General features: G+C 42.3%; 1 protein-coding gene and 1 long non-coding RNA gene across 3 annotated transcripts in view; one reads left to right on the top strand and one right to left on the bottom strand.

Annotated features, from left to right (window-relative positions):
- The window catches only part of LOC310709664 (BEN domain-containing protein 5-like), a 706,149-nt gene extending 704,079 nt beyond the window's left edge, over nucleotides 1-2,070 (top strand). Inside the window, exon 13 of the mRNA XM_083509645.1 lies at nucleotides 871-2,070. Within this exon, the coding sequence (XP_083365771.1) occupies nucleotides 871-991 (121 nt within the window). The 3' untranslated portion in view covers nucleotides 992-2,070. The remainder of the gene's footprint in view (nucleotides 1-870) is intronic.
- Nucleotides 1-22,069, bottom strand: part of LOC310709733 — a 72,709-nt gene that overhangs the window by 45,638 nt on the left and 5,002 nt on the right. The gene's annotated exons all lie outside the window — the stretch shown is intronic.

Below are 22,069 nucleotides of genomic sequence, written 5' to 3'. Positions count from 1 at the left end.
TTAGCAGGGATAACCCACATGTTCTGATATCGCCCCCAAGAAAATTTCCACCCACCCATCAACTTGATTTTAAATAAGTCACTGTGTTTTCCCCTCTTCTTTCGTACTCTGCATGCCTATGTTATCTGATGCTGCGAGATCATACATAATGAAGGAGCAACCTTTTAGGAAGTGTGCTTCATGTGTTTATCTTAAGCCATAAGGCTTATGGTGCTACCAAGAAATATCACCTCACTAATCATATCACTTTAAGTTCTTACTGTGGCAAGCAAAGAAACTGGTACAAAATATTGGTACAAGGCCAGTGAGGGGTGTGGTCTGGAGAGAGTCTCAGATTCTAAATATAGAGGCCTGGAAGGCCGTTCCCTGCCCCTCTTCAGGATGGAATCAATATAAACTGGGAGGATTTCATTTGCAATATTACAGAAGCTAAAGCTGCCCTTTGGGAATCTAAGGCAGGGTTAGCAGACTAGGTGCATCCTTTACGGGTGTTGATTTGCTTCTAGCTTGCTGTGGTATTCCATTTGCAAATAAGACAAGTATTACAAAGACACCGCAAGTCTTCTGTGTTGTGCTGTGTTGTGCTGTCTTGTTAAAAGAAAACTGTGAGTGCTATCCCTGTAACAAGAGACAGAAGGAATAAATTGTATGGCTAGAATAGCTTTCTCTCTGTGTTTGTTCAGTGCCTGAATAGGGCTCATTTTGAGCTTTTTAAACAAATTATATCTTTCTTTGGGATTTTCCTGGCAGCAAACAATTGGGCTCTGAGATTCTTCCCAAGTATTTTCATAGGATCATTCCACATATGCAGCACTGTCAACACTGGAATGTATTTTACCAGTATCTCTTGTTGTCTTCATTTGTTGGCAGGAAGGAAAAAGCATCTTCCAATAGATGTTCCTACCATCGGGCTCAAGGGAATAACCAACCTTCCACTAAGACCGAGAAGAGAACTCAGGCAACTCTTAAGGAACCCACGCACTCATCATAAAGCACTAAAACGATAAACCCTTCGGAGAAGCTGGGACAACAAAACTGGATTCAAAATGGCTTCCCTTTCTCTTTCCAGCCAATCATTTTTGAAAGGGGGGGGGAGGGAGATGCTACTTTACTTGCAAATGCTACTGTTGATTTTGTTATTGGTTGATTAATCGCAAGCCTTTTCCCTCAAAAGCAAACCAACAAATTACTTCCTGCCATGTTAAGAGCTTTTCGAAACACTGAGCAAACCGAAGAAAGCTGGGTAATCTCTACATTTATTGCGTAAGACATATATCATTTGCAAGTGTTAAAGGGGTTAATTCACATGGATACAGGTCCTGGCAATATTCCCTAGGACACTGTGATGTGTCATCTTTAATATCTAAAGAGTGGGTGATATCCAAGTTTGTGTGGACAGGAGTAAATGAACCTCCCCCCCCCCCCTTTCCTGTTCCTTTCAGTACCAGCACCAATCTGCTCTGGAGCATCCCTGAAACCTCCAGAAAAGATTGAGGAATCAGGTGCAGAATTTTCAGGGGGGAAAGGGGAAAGAGAAATCCTTGTAGGAAAAGGGAAACTCCTGTAATACTTCTACTGAATGCCAATGTATCTACTCTTGGCTCCTCTAGAATATATGCAAAGTAATGACTCGCAAAGAAAGCTTGATAATCAAAATGACCTCTAACCAGTATGGATTAAAAAGCAGGCAGAGGGAGCCTTGTGCGTGAAACTACTGATACTGTGTTTGAGTTTTGTAAGGTTTCAGTTGAATATTTTCAAAGTTGGTTGATATGTGTGTGTCCATTCAACATGTTGATGGAATCAAAATACTTGCAAAGTTTGCTGCTGCTTTCTGAATGGAGTTTGTTATGTTATGTTACTTATGTTATGCTATGTCATGTCAGTCTTCAATTTGGTACCCTCCAAATGCTTTCGATTAAAACGATTGTACTGCCTCAAGCTGATGGGAGTTGCAGGACAAAGCATTTGGAAGGCACCAGGTTGAGGAAATCTGTACTATGTTATACACAAGACCAGGTGAAACCTGGTCACTTGCTCTTGGAGCACTTAATAAAGAGTTAAATGCAACTGTTGCTTTTATTTTTTATTTTGGTCCATGCTCATGTTTCTTCATTGATTGGCAGGCTCACTTAGTTACCAAAGGCAAATAAGAGCTTTACTGCTGCTGCTTTTCACTTGGTTAGATGAGATTTTATTCAGTGTATGTATGACTTCACACGAAAGCAGTCCCGAAATAATTTACAGAGAATATCCATAATATATAATAAAAAATCCACTAAAACCAAACAAATATGCTAAAAGTGTTCACCCAAAAAATCACCCGGCAGCATAAAATAAATAAGGATGAACACCAGAAGAAATGGCCAAACCATCGGTGCTGTCCAAATGCCCAAGAAAATAAAACTGGGTTTCCCAGGTGCCAGGAGGACAACACCGTCGATGCCAGGTGAGTCTCCTTGGGAGGTGGACACACAGAGAAGGGCCTCAGATGTTGATCTCAAGGTCCAGGTTGGTTCATATGGGGGAAAGGGATCCTAAGGGTCTGATTATAGGTCAGACCCCACACCATAACCTCAGCTAAATTGTACACAGAAGCCATGTTGTATAATGTCTTCTTATCTGTTTCATTAACCCACCTTTGTTATTCTGTCTTAATATATTTTGAATCACTTAATGCCAGCTTTAATTCAGCATAGCTATGTCTGCTCTGTTGAAAAACCAGCTCCATCAGGCTCTTCCCTCAATTGTCATTTGCAGTCATTCCTACAGGCTAGTAAGAGGACTAGTACCTCAGGGCCTCTGAGCCAGCTCTTCTCTTTCAGCATTGTGTCTTTTAGATTATGAACCTGAGATAGAATCTGAGTCTTGCAAGCCACTTTGGGAGACTCTTGGTGTGCAAGAGCAGTATAAAAAGGCTTTAAATAAATAAAATTGTATTTTTTCTTCTTCCCTTGTATCTTCTACCCTAACTTGTTTGCGTGTAACCACCATCCCTCCTCATTACAGGCTGGGTGCCATTTTTCAGTTTTCTTCTCCTTCACGCCTTCAAAATTCATCTTTCAATCAACTGAAATGCTTCCACCTCTTCTAACTTCTTCTTTACATCAAGGGAACAGCAGATTGAGATCTGTGGGAACTACTGTACTACATCTCCATTCCACAGAACTTCATTTCCTTCCCACAACTGTTTTTGCAGTCCTCTTTGCAAATGTTTCTACTAACATTTTGCCTTGAAAATATACTATACAGAATCTGCTTCTTGCTCCAAGTGTGGATTCCTGAGAAATATTGAAAGTTGGCTTTCATTATTATTATTTTTTCAAAAATTGTTTCTAGTCCTCATCAGTGTTAAAAGTTGCAGGTGACCATATAGTATCTGCTGGAAAAGTAAAAGAAGCGTAGGACAGGAAATTCATTGCTTAGAGAGAATGGCCTCTATATGCACAGTTCTCTACCATGGCTCTGTGCTATTTGCTCCAGACTTTTGTCCATGTTCAGAGACCTAAACTTTTTTTTTTTTTTTTTTGGTAACAGTAATGGCAAAAAATGCTGAACTTCCAACAAAGCCCAAATAGTCCATTCAAAATACAGTGGTACCTCGGGTTACATACGCTTCAAGGTTACATACGCTTCAGGTTACAGACTCCGCCAACCCAGAAATAGTGCTTCAGGTTAAGAACTTTGCTTCAGGATGAGAACAGAAATCGGGCTCCGGCGGCGCGGCGGCAGCAGGAGGCCCCATTAGCTAAAGTGGTGCTTCAGGTTAAGAACAGTTTCAGGTTAAATACGGACCTCCGGAACGAATTAAGTACTTAACCTGAGGTACCACTGTATGTGATGCAAAATAAGCAAAATAAGGTTATGCTATATAGCAGCATAATTTGTTAAATTCCATAGGGGTCGATAGCACTGGTAAACTCAGGACTCAATTTGAACCAAACCTTGGCCCTGGAAAGAACTTCCTGTTTGTAGTAGAATGCCATGACGCCTATCCAAACTTTCAAAATGCCTCTGGATATAGGCAGAGCTGCTAGATTTAATTTCAGACAACAGCTCTGAGTCCTGGAATTAGTTTTCAGTACTACTGCTGAACATATGTTGTGAAGCAAAAAAAAAAAAAAAGTCTCTGAACATGTGCAGGACTACTTTCCCTCATTACTGAATGAATTCATGGGTCACCTTGCAACGAAAGCAGATCCCTGGACTGTCAACAACTGCAATATAGGCAAAAGCATGATTTCCTGAACGAGTATGCAGTTCCTTTTGCATCTTCTGATCGACAAGCTCTGCAGGAAGTTTCAACTCTATACAGGCAACGTAGGTAAGCCCATTATTTCATTTTTCCTTGATGCATGTATTGAGTTGTTTCCCAGCATATGCCACTAGAACTTGAAATTCGCTGTCAGAAATAGTAACACTGTGTGCATGTGAAAACAACTGTATTTAAGTGTAATACAGGCCATATGGTGGGGAATTTTATGGAAATGTAGCTTCAAAGCAGGGCTGTAGTTGAGGGGGTTGCTTAGCTCAAATTCCCTTTCCGATCAATTGCTCCCTCCTTTCTTTCTGAAGTCCCTCGGCTCTTCTTGCTCTGAGTACCTTTGGGTCTTCACTTCTGCCCCTGCTCTCCTCTGCACTCTTCCCTCATTCGCATTTCTCCCTTGTATCCTGTGCCTTTAGTCATGCTATCGCACAACTTCTTAGCTTTATCACGGTCTGTTTCTTGATTGTTAAAGCAGGTCACCATTTGCAGTGAAGACTGCAGATCACTCATAGCAAAACTGTCCAAATATGCAAAAAGGAACTTGGCTGTCTACCAACTGGCATTAATTTGCAGTGTGGAGTAGCTTCTTATTTAAACGGGGCATTTCCGGGTGGAAGATCACATGTCCCTCAAAATCAGTATTCTTCCATCCATCTCTTTTGGCTTCCTGGTGGCACTTCTCTCCCATGCTTGCTGGTGAAAGAGCTCACAAAAAAGGAAAGCCGATTAAGGTGTTCTGACATGTACATGTGTGGCACTGTGTTACAAAGGACTGACTGGCCATCACTAGAAGTTGGACATTTAGTTCCCATGCTGTGGAAGGCTGTTCCAGAAGAGATTCTGCAAACACACTCGCTTTTGACTTTCAGGTATCTCTTGAACACTTTTTCATGCCAACAGGCCTTGACAGCTTTTAAATTAGCAACTTGCTTTAATGATTATTTAAAAGGGACCCGGGTGGCGCTGTGGGTTAAACCACAGAGCCTAGGACTTGCCAATCAGAAGGTTGGCAGTTCAAATCCCCGTGATGGGGTGAGCTCCCGTTGCTCGGTCCCTGCTCCTGCCAACCTAGCAGTTCAAAAGCACGTCAAAATGCAAGTAGATAAATAGGTACCGCTCCGGCGGGAAGGTAAATGGCATTTTCGTGCGCTGCTCTGGTTCGCCAGAAGCGGCTTAGTCATGCTGGCCACATGACGCGAAAGCTGTACGCCGGCTCCCTCGGCCAATAAAGCGAGATGAGCACCGCAACCCCAGAGTCGGCCACGACTGGACCTAATGGTCAGGGGTCCCTTTACCTTTACCTTAATGATTATTTATATTGTTTTTAGTTATGTTGTATACTGCTCTGATATTTTGTGAGATGGTGGTACAGAAATACACATTTTCTCTTAGTTACTGTTATGACTTGGTGGTGGGGTTAATCTGGATGGAACCCTGGTTCCCCTTTCTGAGCCTGCAATCCTCTATCTGTGAGCGTAAAATATACAAAAGGAACTTTGTCAAATCAGTTCCTTTGTCAAGGTAATGGCTTTGGCTGGCTAGCTAAGGACCTGGATTTTGCATAACGAAATAGGTTGCTCTGTGCCATAGAACTAATGGGTGGGCCTTTCCTCACCCCACCCCACCCAACCTAGCTGCTACATAGGAGAACAAAAGGCAGAGTGTTAGGGGTTATATATGGGCAGTAAAATGAGGTACCTAACAAAGGTGTGGAATCTTCACCAATAAAGAGTTTCTAAGAAAAAGCAAGAGACATTTTAGGAACAGTACAGGGGGTAAATCAATAAGCATCTGAGGTCCCTCTTAATTTTACAACTCGATTGTTCCACTGGTGTTATTATTGATGAAGGGGTTAAGCAAACAGTATGTGACCCAAAGGTGAACCACTAAAGATGACCTTTCACCATAATTTTTTTTAAAAAAGAATAAAATTACTTTGTTTTCTGCGCATTCTGCTCTTCTGACAAAAAAATCCTACCATAACCCCCAAGCACAGATAGTCTTAGCTTGAATTGGACTCTCTGTGATGGTGGAATTAGGCACTTTTCAGTGACAGGGTGGGGTGGCCTTCATTTAAAATTATTCTTTTTGTCCTATCACACTATCAAGCACCTTTACCGCCAAGCTGCAAACCTGTTACAGAAACACAAAATGAGTTGACTCTTTTGCTAGGGGAACATTAATGCAATCTCAGGTTGTGTCCATTACGGCTCCGACAATATTGTATATGGAATTCCCGGGAGAAGGTTCTGCAGACAGAAAAGGAATCTTTCTATAACCATTTTATGAAATTTACTGGTGTGGATAAAATGAACAGTTTCAAATTGCCAGTCTGGCTATCTCTAAAAGACAGGTGAAGTCTTCTGGCTATCACTGCTCCATACTATTACAAATGGAAAAGCCCTGAAGTAATTGAATAGTTCATCTGCTGGAAACCACTGTGAACTGCTATAACCTAAAAAGAAACAATATATATACAGCTGCAAGTTCAGAAATAAAAAAGCATGCCTGCTGCCTTACCTGGAGATAGTGCAAACACAACATTGTTCAGAGATCGTTTTCTCTCACTCGCTCGCTCCACATGTAATGGGAAACTATGGCTTTCTACTATGTGAGCAAGCTGCTGCAAATCTACTGTTCATTAATGAGAACAAGCCAGGATTAAACCATGTTTTCAGGACCTGACTTGATTCTCAAACCATAGTTCAAAGAAGCCAGTCTCCCCAGTTCAGATGTCACAGGGAGTTTTGGTTACCTTAAAATATGAAAGACACCCATTCCTTCTATGATGGATATGGATGATGAAGAAGATGATTAAATGGGATCCAGGCTGGTTATATTTTTCTCAGAGTTGAAGGCAGTTTGGAAGATTTGTGTTATAAACATCTGTGGGTGAGTGTTGGGTTTTTAGTTTGGGTTTTTGGCTTGACCAGGGGCAACAGTAGGACAAGAACCAGGAATCAAAAAAATCATAGGCAGCCAGCTAGGGACACTGATATCTGGAAGCTAGGTTTCATTTTCCTCTTTTGATCAACTAACCTAGGCATTACTGAAACCTGGTGGGATGAGACCCATGACTGGAATCTAGAAATTCAGATGTATAACCTGCTCAAAAGATACAGATCAAACAGGAAGGGAGGAGGAGTAGCATTATATGTAAAGGATGTGTTCACGTGTGACGAGATCCATGACCTGGAGCATGGAAGATACTTAGGAAGGGAGAATCAGCTGCATAAATATAAGATGGGGGATACATGGCTTGCCAGAAGTACATGTGAAAAGGACGTGGGGTCTCAGTAGACCACAAGCTTAACATGAGTCAACAGTGTGATGCAACAGCAAAAACAGCTAATGCCATTCTAGGCTGCATCAGTAGAAGAAAAGTGTCTAGATCAAGAGAAGTAATAGTCCCACTCTATTCTGCCTTGGTTAAACCATACCTGCAATACTGTGTCCAGTTCTGGGCACCGCAATTTAAGAAGGATATAGACAAGCTGGAACCATGTGCAAAGGAGGACAACCAAGATGATCAGGAGTCTGGAAACCAAGCCTTATGGGGAGCAGTTGAGGAAGCTGGGTATGTTTAGCCTGGTAAAGAGGAGACTGAGAAGAGATATGGTAGCCATCTTCAAATCCCTAAAGGGCTGCCACATGGAAGATGAAGCAAACTTGGATAGGTTCAAGTTACAAGAAAGGAGATTCTGACTAGACATCAGGAAGAACTTTCTGACAGTAAGAGGTGTTAGTCAGTGGAACAGATTCCCTTGGGAGGCTGTGGATTCTCCTACCTTGGAAGTTCTCAAGCAGAGGTTGGAGGGCCATCTGTCATGTATGATCCAGTTGAGATTCCTGCTTTGCAGGGGGTTTGGCTAGATGACCCTTGGGGTAGACTCCAACTGTGCAATTCTATTATTCTAGGATTTGTAGAATTTTCTCATTCTAATTCACTGGGTTGAACATTGCAACACTGTGCAATAAACTGATGATCTTTCAGATCAGTTCACTCTTTTGCATTTTATCTTTTTAATTGGGCAAATTGACTGCACAATCAAGATTACAGCATCTCTTATTTGCAACCCTGCCCACCATTTCAACATGGGGCTATGTGTAACTGATAGCAGAACAGGATCCTCTTAGCGTAGATTAGTTTACCTTTACTTAAATAACCCTGGCAGCTCCTTGTTTAGAACATCATCAAAACACATGGCTTAATTCAAGAGATCACAGATTCATCACGATGCTATCAGCACTGCAACCCCTGGGGATAGCTCTCATTTAAAAGGCTCCTTGAATTTGTGATTAATCAACTGGTTAATCACATGGACTAATCAATGAAGACTTTCAGCTTTCCCTAACATGTCAATACTATCAGCAGCTGAATGGAGACCCAGATCGTTAATACTTGACTTTGCATAGTTTGATGATGTTGTGATTTATAATACTGTTTGAGTGTGCATCTGAATAAAATACCTGATATTTGTTGAATTTCATATTTCTGGCTAATAAAAGCAATATGCTTGCCACTCTTTGGGGGTCTGTATGTGAGCTGCATTTGTATGAAATGCAGGAAGCAGGCAGTGACCATTTTAAGATTGATTAATCACAGACATGTCTCTTTCTTTCTTCTCATCTTTATTTCTTATTTATGGATGATATAGCAGGATGAATTTTAATCAGCTCTTACCCTCTTGCTGTGTTCATCACGTTTCTCTCTCTGGAAACCGCAGATGTTAACCATTTAGGGACACCTGGTGGAAACAAATCAGCTAAAGTAATATCAGGATCAGAAGCTGACTGACTTTGTGCTCGGACTGATTTATTTAATGCCTGTAGAGGGTGTGGGGGTAAGGAACTGAACAAAGGTCACACCCTGAAGGGCTGTGGGGAATGATGATGTATGTTTGATTAATGATATTGCAAGAGTGCAATGGATTTCCTAACTACGTTTACTGGCCGTTTTTCCAAAAATCTATATCTTTGAAAGAACTGAAGACACCATAAAGTGCACGTCAAGATGCCATTAGTGGAAATGAAATGGAAGGAACCAAAGTGAGCTTTAGACTGATGCAAACTATCTACCTACCGTGCGAAGATCATAATCAAGCATGACCAGCTATACAGCTAAAGGACCTGAGCTATGGGAATACTCCCTGCTCCTCATTTCCACTCCAGTGACAGGAGTGGTTTGGATTGAGGTGTAAAGGCTGAAAAGGTAAGGAAGACACCCTGTGTTGGCAAGTGAAGCTGTTGCCACATTAGCTGAGCCATCCAAATTTCCCACTACTACTTCTGAGAATAGGAGTGAGGAATACACCCAGTTTGAAGATGTACATGGTATTATCAAAACCTCTCCTTCAATATAAATAGCCTCAGAGTGATTTACACAATGAAAAAAGCAATAAATAAATAAATAAATATGAAAGCCAAACCAGTGGGCAAACAACTGGAAGTACAGTCATACCTTGGGATAAATATGCTTCAGGATAAGTATTTTCGGGTTGCGCTCCACGGTGACCCGGAAGTAATGGAGCGTGTTACTTCCGGGTTTCGCTGCTCGCGCATGCGCAGACGGTCAAAATAACATCACACGCATGCGCGGAAGTAGTGAAACGCAGCCCGCAGACGTGCTGTCGCGTCTTACGTTCTGTTCAGGATGCGAACGGGGCTCTGGAATGGATCCCGTTCGCATCCCAAGGTACCACTGTAATAATATTTTGGTTTTAAAATTAAAACCATGGAGAATGTTTAATGGTCTTCACTTGGTGACAGAACGATAGCAAGAGTAGGCATCGGGCAATCCTCTCTGGGGAAAGCATTCCATAAACAGGGCCCACCACCAAAAAGGCCCTCTCCCAGTCTTAGGGATTGTGTGTCCAACACTTCATGCAGGATGTCGCCTTGTCCACTTGCCTGATCCACTCTTTTGCTCTCCCTTACCTGTTAACCCTTTTCCCAAGGCAATATTTCCCTCCTGTGGAAGATTGGGGGGGGGGCAGGGGACTGGCAGGAAGGGTGGGAAAGGCAGATGCAAGAGGTAAAAGGTAAAGGAACCCTGAATGGTTAAGTCCAGTCAAAGGTGACTATGGGGTTGCAGCGCTCATCTTGCTTTCAGGCCAAGGGAGCCGGTATTTGTCCACAGACAGCTTTCCAGGTTGTGTGGCCAGAATGACTAAACCGCTTCTGGTGCAATGGAACACCGTGAAGGAAACCAGAGTGCACGAAAATGTCGTTTACCTTCCCACCACAGCGGTACCTATTTATCTACTTGCACTGGTGTGCTTTCGAACTGCTAGGTTGGCAGGAGCTGAGACCAAGCAACAGGAGCTCACCCCGTCGCGGGGATTCGAGCCACCGACCTTTTGATCAGCAAGCCCAAGAGGCTCAGTGGTTTAGACCACAGCGCCATCCGCATCACTACGCAAGAGTAATACCTCGGGATGACAAGCAGTAGTGTGCATGTTGAACATTTTAATAAATGCACTTAACCTGAATACTGCTCAGTTAATGCTTGGGACCCTTAGGAGAGTGCTTTCCTATATTTAAATATATGTGAACTACTTTGAATACTCCAAAGTGGCCAAGCTTTATTATTTTCAAATTCTCATTCAATTCCTTCTCACAATTAATTTGTACTGTAGGCCAATGTTGGCTACTATTTATTCACCCATGGAATATATTTCATATTGTGAGCACTTTGAAGGTATATAATGGAAAACAAGATACCGGTAGCTGTATAAATTGGAATGTGTGCGTTTCTAAATACCCCCAGAAGAACTGGAACTCTAGGAAGGTAGGTTGCTCCTCAAATTAAAAAATGAAGGGGAAAATGATTTCCTGTTCACAAAATGCAGTTGTGCAGCACAACGAGAAGGGAGATTGTTAACATCTCGGGCCATCTCAGAAACTGGTGCTGGAAAATGACTTGGCAGCCTTGGACTAGATGACCTACCTGAGGACCAGCGTATGATGAGATACTTTTCCAGGCATTTAAGACTTTGCTAGCCTAGCCTAAAATAGGAGATCAAATGAAAGGCATTACTTTATAGTAGATAACGCTGCCATTTCCAGATAGCTGCGCTTCAGTTAAACCCACTGAACCAAAATCCTCTGTGCATTTCAGCCTGGAAAATTAGCCTGCTGAAAGATATGATACAGGACAAGCAAAGTGACTGGACTGCATACGTTTTACGCTCATTACCATAGATGCAGCCAGCTGATCCATTTTCTAACCATGCTTCTTTTTAATTTGAGAGGCTGATTTTGAAGCGGCAGAGATTCTCCGGCTCAAATAACAACCCCCCCCCCGAAAGGATACAGAAAGAAAGAAAAAATGCTGGGATTTGGGATCAGTGGCATGTGCTCCCCTGTATCCATGCGCCTGTTTTATTGAGAGTCCCTGTGGAACGCCCTCCCATCAGATGTCAAGGAGACAGATAACTATACAACTTTTGGAAGGCATCTGAAGGCAGTCTTGTATAGGAAAGTTTTTAATCTCCCATGTTTTAGCATGCTTTTATATTTGGTGGAAGCCGCCCAGAGTGGGATACAGATAGGTGGGATACAAATAATAAAATCATCATTCTCACATATTTGGAAAGCAGGTGGCACTGTGGGTTAAACCACAGAGCCTAAGACCTGCCAATCAGAAGGTCGGCGGTTCGAATCCCCGCGACGGAGTGAGCTCCCGTTGTTCAGTCCCAGCTCCTGCCAGCCTAGCAGTTCGAAAGCACATCAAAGTGCAAGTAGATAAATAGGTACCGCTCTGGCGGGAAGGTAAACGGCGTTTCCTTGTGCTGCTCTGGTTCGCCAGAAGCGGCTTAGTCATGCTGGCCACATGACCCGGAAGCTGTACGCCAGCTCCCTCGGCCAATAAAGCGAGATAAGCGCCGCAACCCCGGAGTCGGTCACGACTGGACCTAATGGTCAGGGGTCTCTTTACCTTTACCTGCTACCCAATGCAAGTGCCTTCTGATTCTGCCTCCCCTTGACCTCCCAGCCACCACCATGGTTCATTTCTGCTATGACCATTTTTAGGTTTGATCTTCTGAACAGAGCCTGATATGGATAAAATAAAAATGGCATCGACAGTTAGCAAGCGGGTACAGGCACTTTGGCAATGGCAAAGTGTGCAGTGACTGTAGGGATGGAAACAGCTCAGTGGCAGAGCACCCACTCTGCATGCAAAAAAACCCCAGCTTTGATCCCTGACATCTCCAGCTATCACATAGCAAGTGATGGGAAATGGAACTCATAAGAGATTTCCGAGTCTGTCTTGACTTATTTAGAGGTTTCTGAAAGTATAAGCAACGTTTTAGCCTAATCTAAGCAACAGCCACTAGCCCTTTGGGACCCACTGCGACAGGATCCCTGATAAGACTGTCCAGACTCTGCTTAGAAACTTCTAATGAAAGAGAGTTAGTTTATTTATTGGTTTAATTTCAACAGCTAGCATACTGCTTAATTATAGTCAGTGTACAGGAGACTAAAAATGAGTTAAAACTATAAAATCAGTTCAAATACCTGCTGCAATAAAAGGCCCAGGAAATTCAACAGGGAGAGGGTCCGTCTGACCTCAGCTGGAAAAGCGTTCCATCAAACTGGGCCCACAACACTGAACACAAGCAACTGGTGGATATAAACTCTGAATCCAAGCCATGGGGGACCACTAACAGGCAGTCCCAAGTTGGACCCAAGTTGTTAAAGGCCTTGTAAAATAATATAAGAGCCTTGAATTTGGCCCAGCAGCATATATGCAGCCAGTGGAAGCTTTTGAGCACCCGAGTTATCAGCTGGCAATAGTCTGTCTCCATCAACAGCTTAGCTGCAGCATTTTGCCCCAGCTGGAGCCTCTGGATCAGGCCTTCTGGGATTAATAAATATTGGCTTGCCTGTGAAAATTTCAAGGTTTGCTGAGAATATGTATGCAAAGCACTATGAAGTGCAATATAAATGCTAAGTTTTCATTCTTCATAGAGAGTTTCTTCATAAAGTCCCACAGTTCTCTCGACTACTGCTCAGTGGGCTCCGTCAGTGGCCCAGAAAACATTCAGCGCTTAACTCTATCAACCACCCAAAAAATTAAGGAAGGAAATTAACAACTCCACTGAAATTGCACAGGAGTTTGCTGCACATGAAGAGTCATATTACTAAAGTTGAAACATCTCATTGTAACCACTCATTGCAAACCACTTGATATTGAGGCTACATATAAAGGCAGTGCTTATGCAACTTAAACTCTACTGGCACAATTGTACTTCAGTAATACTTGTTTATTAGCCAAATGCATCTGATCTCAGAGGCCTGCATGACAAGTTCATTACATATCAATTTAATTAGCCAATTTACATTTAATTTACATTTCAATTAATGTCTTTAGCAACAAAACGTTGCATTAATAGGGTAATTGCCTGTTAGGCAATATGTAAAAGAATAAATAGCCACATTCTGAGGAAGCATTCCTATTTTCTACATTTTATTACCATAAATAACCTAAATAATTATTGCTCTTAAGGGGCCATGTCCCAGTTCCCTTCTGGGCCTAATTATAAAGACTTAGTACCTCATTAAGCAAAATGGTTTTGAAGTCACAGAAAAGCATTACTCTAATCGTGACTCATTAGTTTCAACAAAAGGGGGTGTAGAAACTGCAAAACAGCACATTTAGACATAGTATATTTGGTGGTAGAGAAACAGAAACCCACTTATGAGGCGGCTTTCAGAGTTTTGCAGGTGTTTCCATTGAAACCCAGCTTTCCAAAGGCTTTGTGCAACTTTGATGAATGAAAAAGATAAGCCCAGAAGAAAAATTAGGTCAGAGGAAGCCCTGTCATGGCAAGGTCTATCATGTTCCAATAGCTTTGTTCCCATAAAGCTGCAGTCAGTCCGTTTGAGCTTCAAATTACTATAGACTTAAAACACATCAAAGATCAATTCTGCTTCCGAAACTTAAAAGTCAGACAATGCAGAGCAGCAATAATCTTATGTTAAAGTAATCTCCTGCAGACTTAAGAGGCATGATCAATAATAGATGGGCTGAAAACCTAGTTAGCCACCAAGCTCTGTGGGCAGGATCAGTTCAAAGGAATGTTACAGCATATATTTAGAAAACATTCTAGAACCCGCTATCACGGAGAATCCCATTGGTGCAGCCAATGCTCTATAGCAGCAAGAGAACCCAGATCCATGCACTGTTCCAGCATGCTGGCTTCCCACAGGAAATAGGCAACCTACCCCATAATCCGCTTTTGTGGTGTTACAGGGAGTCGTGAAGCACCCTTTCAGCTTACACAGATTGCTAGTTATACTGAAAGAACTGCAAAAATCTGCAGTTGCGTGCTGATTCTGACATACTGAATGGTCCTTGAATTGTCCTCTTCCTATATGCTTGATCTAGCCAGTTCTTCTCGTGGAATAAGGTGGAGAACATGTTGAGATTCACCAAGGAGGAACCAAGAGGTAATGCTTAGTATGAGTCAGCGGTGTAGCGTGGGCAGGGTAATGGGGGGGGGCATTGCTTCGGGGATGATTGGAAGGGCGTGTGCCTGCCCTGTTGCATCCTCCTCACATCACCTTGTGGGCCCACTCTGGGCACTGGGAAGATACACTCCACCGCTGGTTGAAGGAAGCATCATAGGCCACCTACTCCACGCACACACATACTCTAATCTCAAAACAGGAAATCCAGAACTGGAGCATCTGCAAAAGTTGACTGGCCAGTTCCTTCTCTGAAGACCTTCAACAAGGGAGGACTACCATCAATTTGTTCCACTGTCGGACCATTTGCTTGTCTCCAGCTCATTCGCCAGGATTTCTCACAGTTTATGGACAGAAGTTGTAAAAGCAGGCAGAACTGATTTCAATCAAGGTAATTTAGTGAGAAACCTATTTAAATCAAGTTTCTCATGGAAACTTCTTCATATACTTGATGAACAATGGTACAAATTTGAGCAATGACTTGTGTTCAGTTGCAAGTAAATGGTGCATTTTTTGCACTGTTGTTTCATTTTTTACAACCAGGTGTAGCATTTATTTGTTGCACTGAATGTCTTTTCCTTTTTTACCTACCTATATATTCCCATCTATAGGGCCTGCCTTATGACTATCTGCCATGGTATTTGTGAAGCTCAACGTGAGTATATAAGAAACCTGCACACAGCACATTGCCTCCTTTTCTTTCCAGCATTGCTCCTTTCTGATTTACTCTGCTTTGGACCAGCCCCACACTCACAAAAACAAAGTAGCAAAAATGAAAAGCTCATAACTGACAGGTTGAAGAAAAGTGTGATAATTACTGGATGAACTGGAGCAGTTTATTTTCACTATAAAGTGAATATGAAGTGCCTGTGCTTGGTAGGTAGAGTGGAAAAGAATCCTGAGAAATGATCAAATTGGTTCATTTACATTGAAGAGCCTCCTTTAGCTCAATGTATCTGGTAGGAGGCATTAATTCAGTTCTGAAATTGAGTGTAAGGCTTGCATACTTGTACTCAGATTAATTACTATTAAATAAGTTATTATTCTAGAGAAACTTGGTGTTTACTTTTTTAAAAAAAGTTTTATTATTTTATAAATCACAATTTTTAATTCACTCTGTATAAGAGTATGTCCAGCAGGGCACTATTCCACCCCCAATGCGGCATTTCCATGTGCTCTGGCACTCATCACAGTGTCCTGTTGTGCCAGAAGCAGTTTAATAATTTTGGCCACATAACCCGGAAAGCTGACTGTGGACGACAGCTCCCTCAGCCTGAAGCGAGATGAGGTCTGCACCCCCTAGTCAAGTTTGACTGGACTTAACTGCCCAGGGGTCCTTTACCTTTAATGTGTATATGACGCTATCGGGAATAGTCATTAGGTTTGGGGCACAATGATGACACCCAACTTTTAAGCTGGTGCCTGGATGCAGTGCTGGGACTGGGTGGTTTGAGGTTGGAGAGAAAGGTATATGCTAATGTTAGATGGAAAAGCCTTTCTTACTTTAGTGTGTACTGGTTCTATACTCCAAGGGTCCCTGAACTTCTAATTTGTTTTACTCATTTATATTGCATTGGGCTACAGGACCTTTTTCTGTTGTTACTTAAATAACCCCAGTAAAGTTTGCTTCTATAAAGAATTGATGTGTGTCATTAAGGAGAACTCAGATTCTAAATTCAGTGCCTAGGCTGCACTGAATGAATGAATGAATGAATGAATGAATGAATGAATGAAAGAATGAATGCAGTGCCTAGGCTGCTGGGTCACTGAGGCTGCTGGGTCCTCACCAGTAATGTAACTTATGTGAGACAGTGTTATGAATAATGTAGGGGAGGGGGTGCTGTGGTTCAGCATTAGTGCTCTGGACCACTTGAGTTCCCTTAGTTGTTTCCTGCAGTGCCTCACAGGTGGAATTTCTCCCACATGTGTTAGGTGGCACTGTGGGTTAAACCACAGAGCATAGGACTTGCCGATCAGAAGGTCGGCGGTTTGAATCCCCACGACGGGGTAAGCTCCCGTTGCTCAGTCCCTGCTTCTGCCCACCTAGCAGTTCGAAAGCACATCAAAGTGCAAGCAGATAAATAGGTACCGCTCCAACGGAAAGGTAAACAGCATTTCTTTGTGCTGCTCTGGTTCGCCAGAAGCGGCTTAGTCATGCTGGCCACATGACCCAGAAGCTGTACGCTGGCTCCCTCGGCCAATAAAGCGAGATGAGCGCTGCAACCCCAGAGTCGGACACAACTGGACCTAATGGTCAGGGGTCCCTTTACCTTCATATTTGGAAGGGCCTGATTAATGCCTGTTTTCCTGCTATCCCAACACAAAAGAAGGCTTAGTAATACTTGTCCACTGTAAAGAGTTCCATCTCTACTTTGTGTGGCAGCCCCAATCTCTTCTCTTGCTCATTCTCCATTATCTCTATTCTGCCCCTGTGTAGTTCTGCTTTCAGTTTTCATCTCTTACTGCTATTGATACTGAGCATATTATGATTTAGAATATTTGCTAAAGCATTTCACTTGTTTAAGTCATTTCCTATATTTGTCTCTACTTTGTTCCTGACTCTTAGTAGTAGTAGTAGTAGTAGTAGCAGCAGCAGTAGCTGGATGATAAGGTTTACTCTGGGATTTCTGAAAATTCACCATTGTCCAGAGCTAAACTGTCCAGCAAAGGGCCAGTCCTATCGACTGCTTGATTGTAAAATAATTTCAGGGAAGATTTTACCAAAAATCAAAGAATATATCGCAACCGAAGTTTTCGCTTTTTCATTTCCCCACTATCCATACTATGGATGGTGCCTTAGCCAGCCCAACAATGTCTTTCCCCCTGCTTTTCAAATACAAAATGGTGCATACATAAGAAATAAAAAGCTCTAATTTATTCTACAAAAGTGTTCATCAAGTAATAGATGGGACTCGAGGAAAAGATTAAGAGCTTACATTTTTCATTTGACTTATTTCACATAAAATTTTATAGAGGATAAAATGATGGGAGGCAAAGAAGCAATGATATTTCTGTTTTATCTCCGTCTGAGGCCCATAAATCTTCCTGAAGTATCATTAATTATAGCAGCGTCTTTCATGACGCTATTGTTAAAGGTCTAGCTGCCTTCGCATTATAAGCCCCCTATTTTCATGGGTTTATAATGTGAGTAGAAGAATTGTTTTAGGCTAAACTTTGCTTAGGCAGCATAGCTGCTGAGGAAAATTATTAATTTTATATAGAGAGACTGAGCTTCTGAACAAAAGCAATCACCTACTGGGCATTCTAATTTAATACAATAGCACATACACACTGCTTCAGTGCAGGGAACTAAGCACAGTTTTGATGTGTTTAGCAGCATCACTTCATGTGTCTCTGGGATAAATTTGCTTGAAGCACCTGATCTACATCCACGTTGGAAGATGTGAATCAGTAACAGAAACAATGACGTCTTAGGCTGGAAACACTGATCTGGATCTCTGTTATCATAAACCTAGGTTGGCTATATAAAGACTGTGCAGCTTGTTCAGGCTCATCTGCCACTTTCAAGACTGGTCCACGTCCTTCTGGGTAACTTCCAATGATGTACCCCCACTTGCGTAACAATACAGTGGTACCTTGGTTCTCAAATGCCTTGGTACTCAAACAACTTGGAATCCAATACTGCAAACCTAGAAGTAAGTGTTCCCGTTTGCAAACTTTTTTCAGAAGTCAAACATGCTCTGCCCCCGGCGTAGACAACATTACTCCGGAACTCCTCAAGGCTAATGTTGAATGGTGGGCTCCTGTGTTAGCTGCCCTATTTACCAGCATAGATCAATCGGCCACTATCCCTGAGGACTGGGGATTAGCAATCATCATCCCTTTATTCAAGAAAGGGAGCCGATCAGACCCGGCTAATTACAGGCCAATCAGCCTCCTTAGTATCATTAGCAAACTGTACGCTGCCCACCTATGCGACAAATTAGTGGACTGGCTGGAACAAGACCACATTCTTTCAGAAGCACAGGCTGGTTTTAGGGCAAATCGGTCAACCTTAGACCAGGGCCTTGTTCTCCAACATCTTGCGGAGAAATATACATCAAGAAAAGGAGGTACCCTATATGTGGCCTTTATAGATTTCAAATCTGCTTTTGATTTAATACCGAGGGACAGGCTTTGGGGAAAGCTAAGCGCCGCAAATATAAACAAACGCCTGTATCTCACCCACAGTCTATATGAAAATACACAGATCCGGGTAAGGTGTGACCGACTGGGCCACCTATCCAAGGAAATCCAAATCCACCAGGGGGTCAGGCAAGGGTGTGTCCTTGCGCCTACTCTATTTAACTTCTATATCAACTTGTTAGTAGGAAATATGGAGAAAGAAAATGCCCACCCCCCCAAATTGGCTGGTACGCCCCTCCCGGTCCTTTTATATGCGGATGACACAGTTTTAATTTCTTTTTCTTGCGTTGGATTAAGAAAACTTTTGAGATCTTTTACTAAATACTGCAGCATCGAACAACTAACAATTAACTACAACAAATCCAAAGTCATGGTGTTCTCTAAAAAAAGGAGGAGGCACAAATGGAGAATAGACAATCGCTCAATAGAACAGGTACCAACCTTTAAATACCTGGGTGTAACCTTCCAGGAAAGGGGCTCCTGGCGCTTTCAGATTGCAAATGCAGAAAGATCTACCAAAGCGTTAATAAGATTCTTCTATGGGAAAGGGGGCCAACACATACCGACAGCCTCACAGGTCTTTGCTGCCAAAATACTATCACAATTGTTATATGGATCCCAGATCTGCAGCTTTAAAAACCTTACTCTTTTAGAGGCATTCCAAACTAAGTTTTTCCGCTGCCTGCTGGGGATCCCTTCTTGCGTATCCAACATAGCGGTCCGTTTGGAGGTTGGGCAAATTCCTATTGGTACTCGGATTTGGATATTGAAGATTCATTATTGGCTAAAGCTTATTTTCTTCCCGGTTGGGCTGGCACCTTTAACCTTATTAGATACCTACCAATCCAAATGGAAAGTTACACTGCTAGAAAAGCTTAAAGGCTTGGGGATCCCACAGCAGACCCTGACAGCGACAGGCTTCGAGAAAGCTAGGACTACAATTCGCCAGCGTATCTGGGACGTAGAATTACAATGCCACATGAGCGAAATGATCAAACATCCAGCAATAAGGGACCATGGGAGAGGTTTCTCTCCAGCTAATTATCTGTCAGGTCTTCAGGTACCCAAATACAGACGGTCTTTTACCCTCGCCAGATTCAACGTTCTCCCTTCTGCCTTACTTCAGGGCAGATTTGAGGGTAAACCATATACAGCACGGGTCTGCCCTTGTGGCTCATTGGAAGTTGAAACTGCTCCACACGTACTATTACGTTGCCGTTTTTATGAGGATATACATTTGACTTTTATTACACCTGTTTTGCAAAAGTCCAGGAAAGTATCGGAACTCCATAGTTTAAAACTACTGCTAGAGGACAAGAATCCCAAGACTACATTAAATGTAGCCAAATTCTGTGTGTCAGCAATCAATCGCAGGAAGCAAGTGGTATCCCATAATGACCAAACCCCTAAATGTTAACTACAGGGAGCACGCTAATAATTAATTTTAATTTTATATTTAAATCCTTGTTATATTCATATTGTCCTTTGTATTTCTGATATTTTTTTATGATCTGCGATATTGTGTATGTTGCGGCTGGTCTGTGACCGTATTAATAAATTCATTCATTCATTCAAACATGCTCCGTTTTGAGTGTTGCGCTTCCGATTTGAGTGCCACACTTCCATTTTGAGTGTTACACTGAGGTCTGCCTATTTTTGCTATTTATTTTGTGTTTTTGTTTTTGCGGCTCTTTTTGTTTTATTTTTTTGACTGTGTGGAACCCAGTTCAGCTACTGAGTGATTGATTGTGTGACTGCAGTACACTGTTTACTGCTTTCATTTTCTGGAGCAATAGTCTCGTTCGATAGTAAAATTCATGTTAAATTGCTATTTTAGGGGTTGTTTTTAAAAGTCTGGAACGGATTAATCCATTTTGCATTACTTTCTATGGGAAAGCGCGCCTTGGTTTTGGAACGGACTTCCGGAACAGATTAAGTTTAAGAACCAAGGTACCACTGTACTTCCATTACAAGTCCCATTGCACAAGAAGAAGCCCTCTCACACTACCTTTGATCTCACACATCAAGTCAACATGTGTTTTTTCTACTTCTCTCATATTTTGCCTCACAATGTCCTCAACTTCTGGTTCACTCATGACCTGATTTTCCTTCTTTTAACTGCTGCTCATCCACTTAATGACATTACACAGTAACAAGTAATATGGTCAAGCTACATATTACCATAAGGGAAAGGGCCGTGGAAGGCATATCAACAGTACAGAGGTTCAACATAGATGTGGAGAGAAAATATTTCTGCTCTACTAATTTTGCAAGCTGGTTCTTGAGCGGTGAAGATTTTAAGAATAAGATGTTTTGGGGATTTTTAAGAACTCACAAGCTTTTCAGGCCCCTGTAGAAGTGTTTTACTCTTAAACACACTGAGGCACAAAGGGTTTTGCCTCAGTGAGAACTGCAGCTTGCTCTCTCTTTTATTTCAAACTACGCATTATGCAAGAGAAAAACTGAGCAACTGAGGAGAAGATGGTGAAATGCAAACAGAGGACACAGAAAGGGCTGAACTCCTCAATGCCTTCTTTGCCTCATTCTTCTCCGATAAAGAAAACAATGTCCGACCTGAAGAATTTGGAGCAAATGTTTCAGCAGAGGAAACACAGCCCAGAATAACTAAGGAGATAGTACAAGAATACTTGGCTAGTTTAGATGTATTCAAGTCTCCAGGGCCAGATGAACTGCATCCAAGAGTATTAAAAGAACTGGCAGATGTGATCTCAGAACCACTGGCAGTCATCTTTGAGAATTCCTGGAGAACAGGCGAAGTCCCGGCAGACTGGAGGAGGGCAAATGTTGTCCCTATTTTCAAAAAGGGGAAAAGAGAGGGCCCAAATAATTATCGCCCAGTCAGTCTGACATCAATACCAGGGAAGATTCTGGAGCAGATCATTAAGCAAACAGTCTGTGAGCACCTAGAAAGGAATGCTGTGATCACCAATAGTCAGCATGGATTTCTGAAAAATAAGTCATGTCAGACTAACCTGATCTCGTTTTTTGACAGAATTACAAGCCTGGTAGATGAAGGGAACGCAGTAGCCTACCTTGATTTCAGCAAGGCATTCGACAAGGTGCCCCATGATATTCTTGTAAAGAAGCTGGTAAAATGCGGTCTTGACTATGCTACCACTCAGTGGATTTGTAACTGGCTGACTGACTGAACCCAAAGGGTGC

Source organism: Podarcis liolepis, assembly GCF_965112155.1.
Source record: "Podarcis liolepis genome assembly, chromosome: 6".
NCBI classification, from domain to species: domain Eukaryota; kingdom Metazoa; phylum Chordata; class Lepidosauria; order Squamata; family Lacertidae; genus Podarcis; species Podarcis liolepis.
Note: the sequence above shows the minus strand (reverse complement) of the source record. Positions and strands in the feature narration are given on the sequence as shown.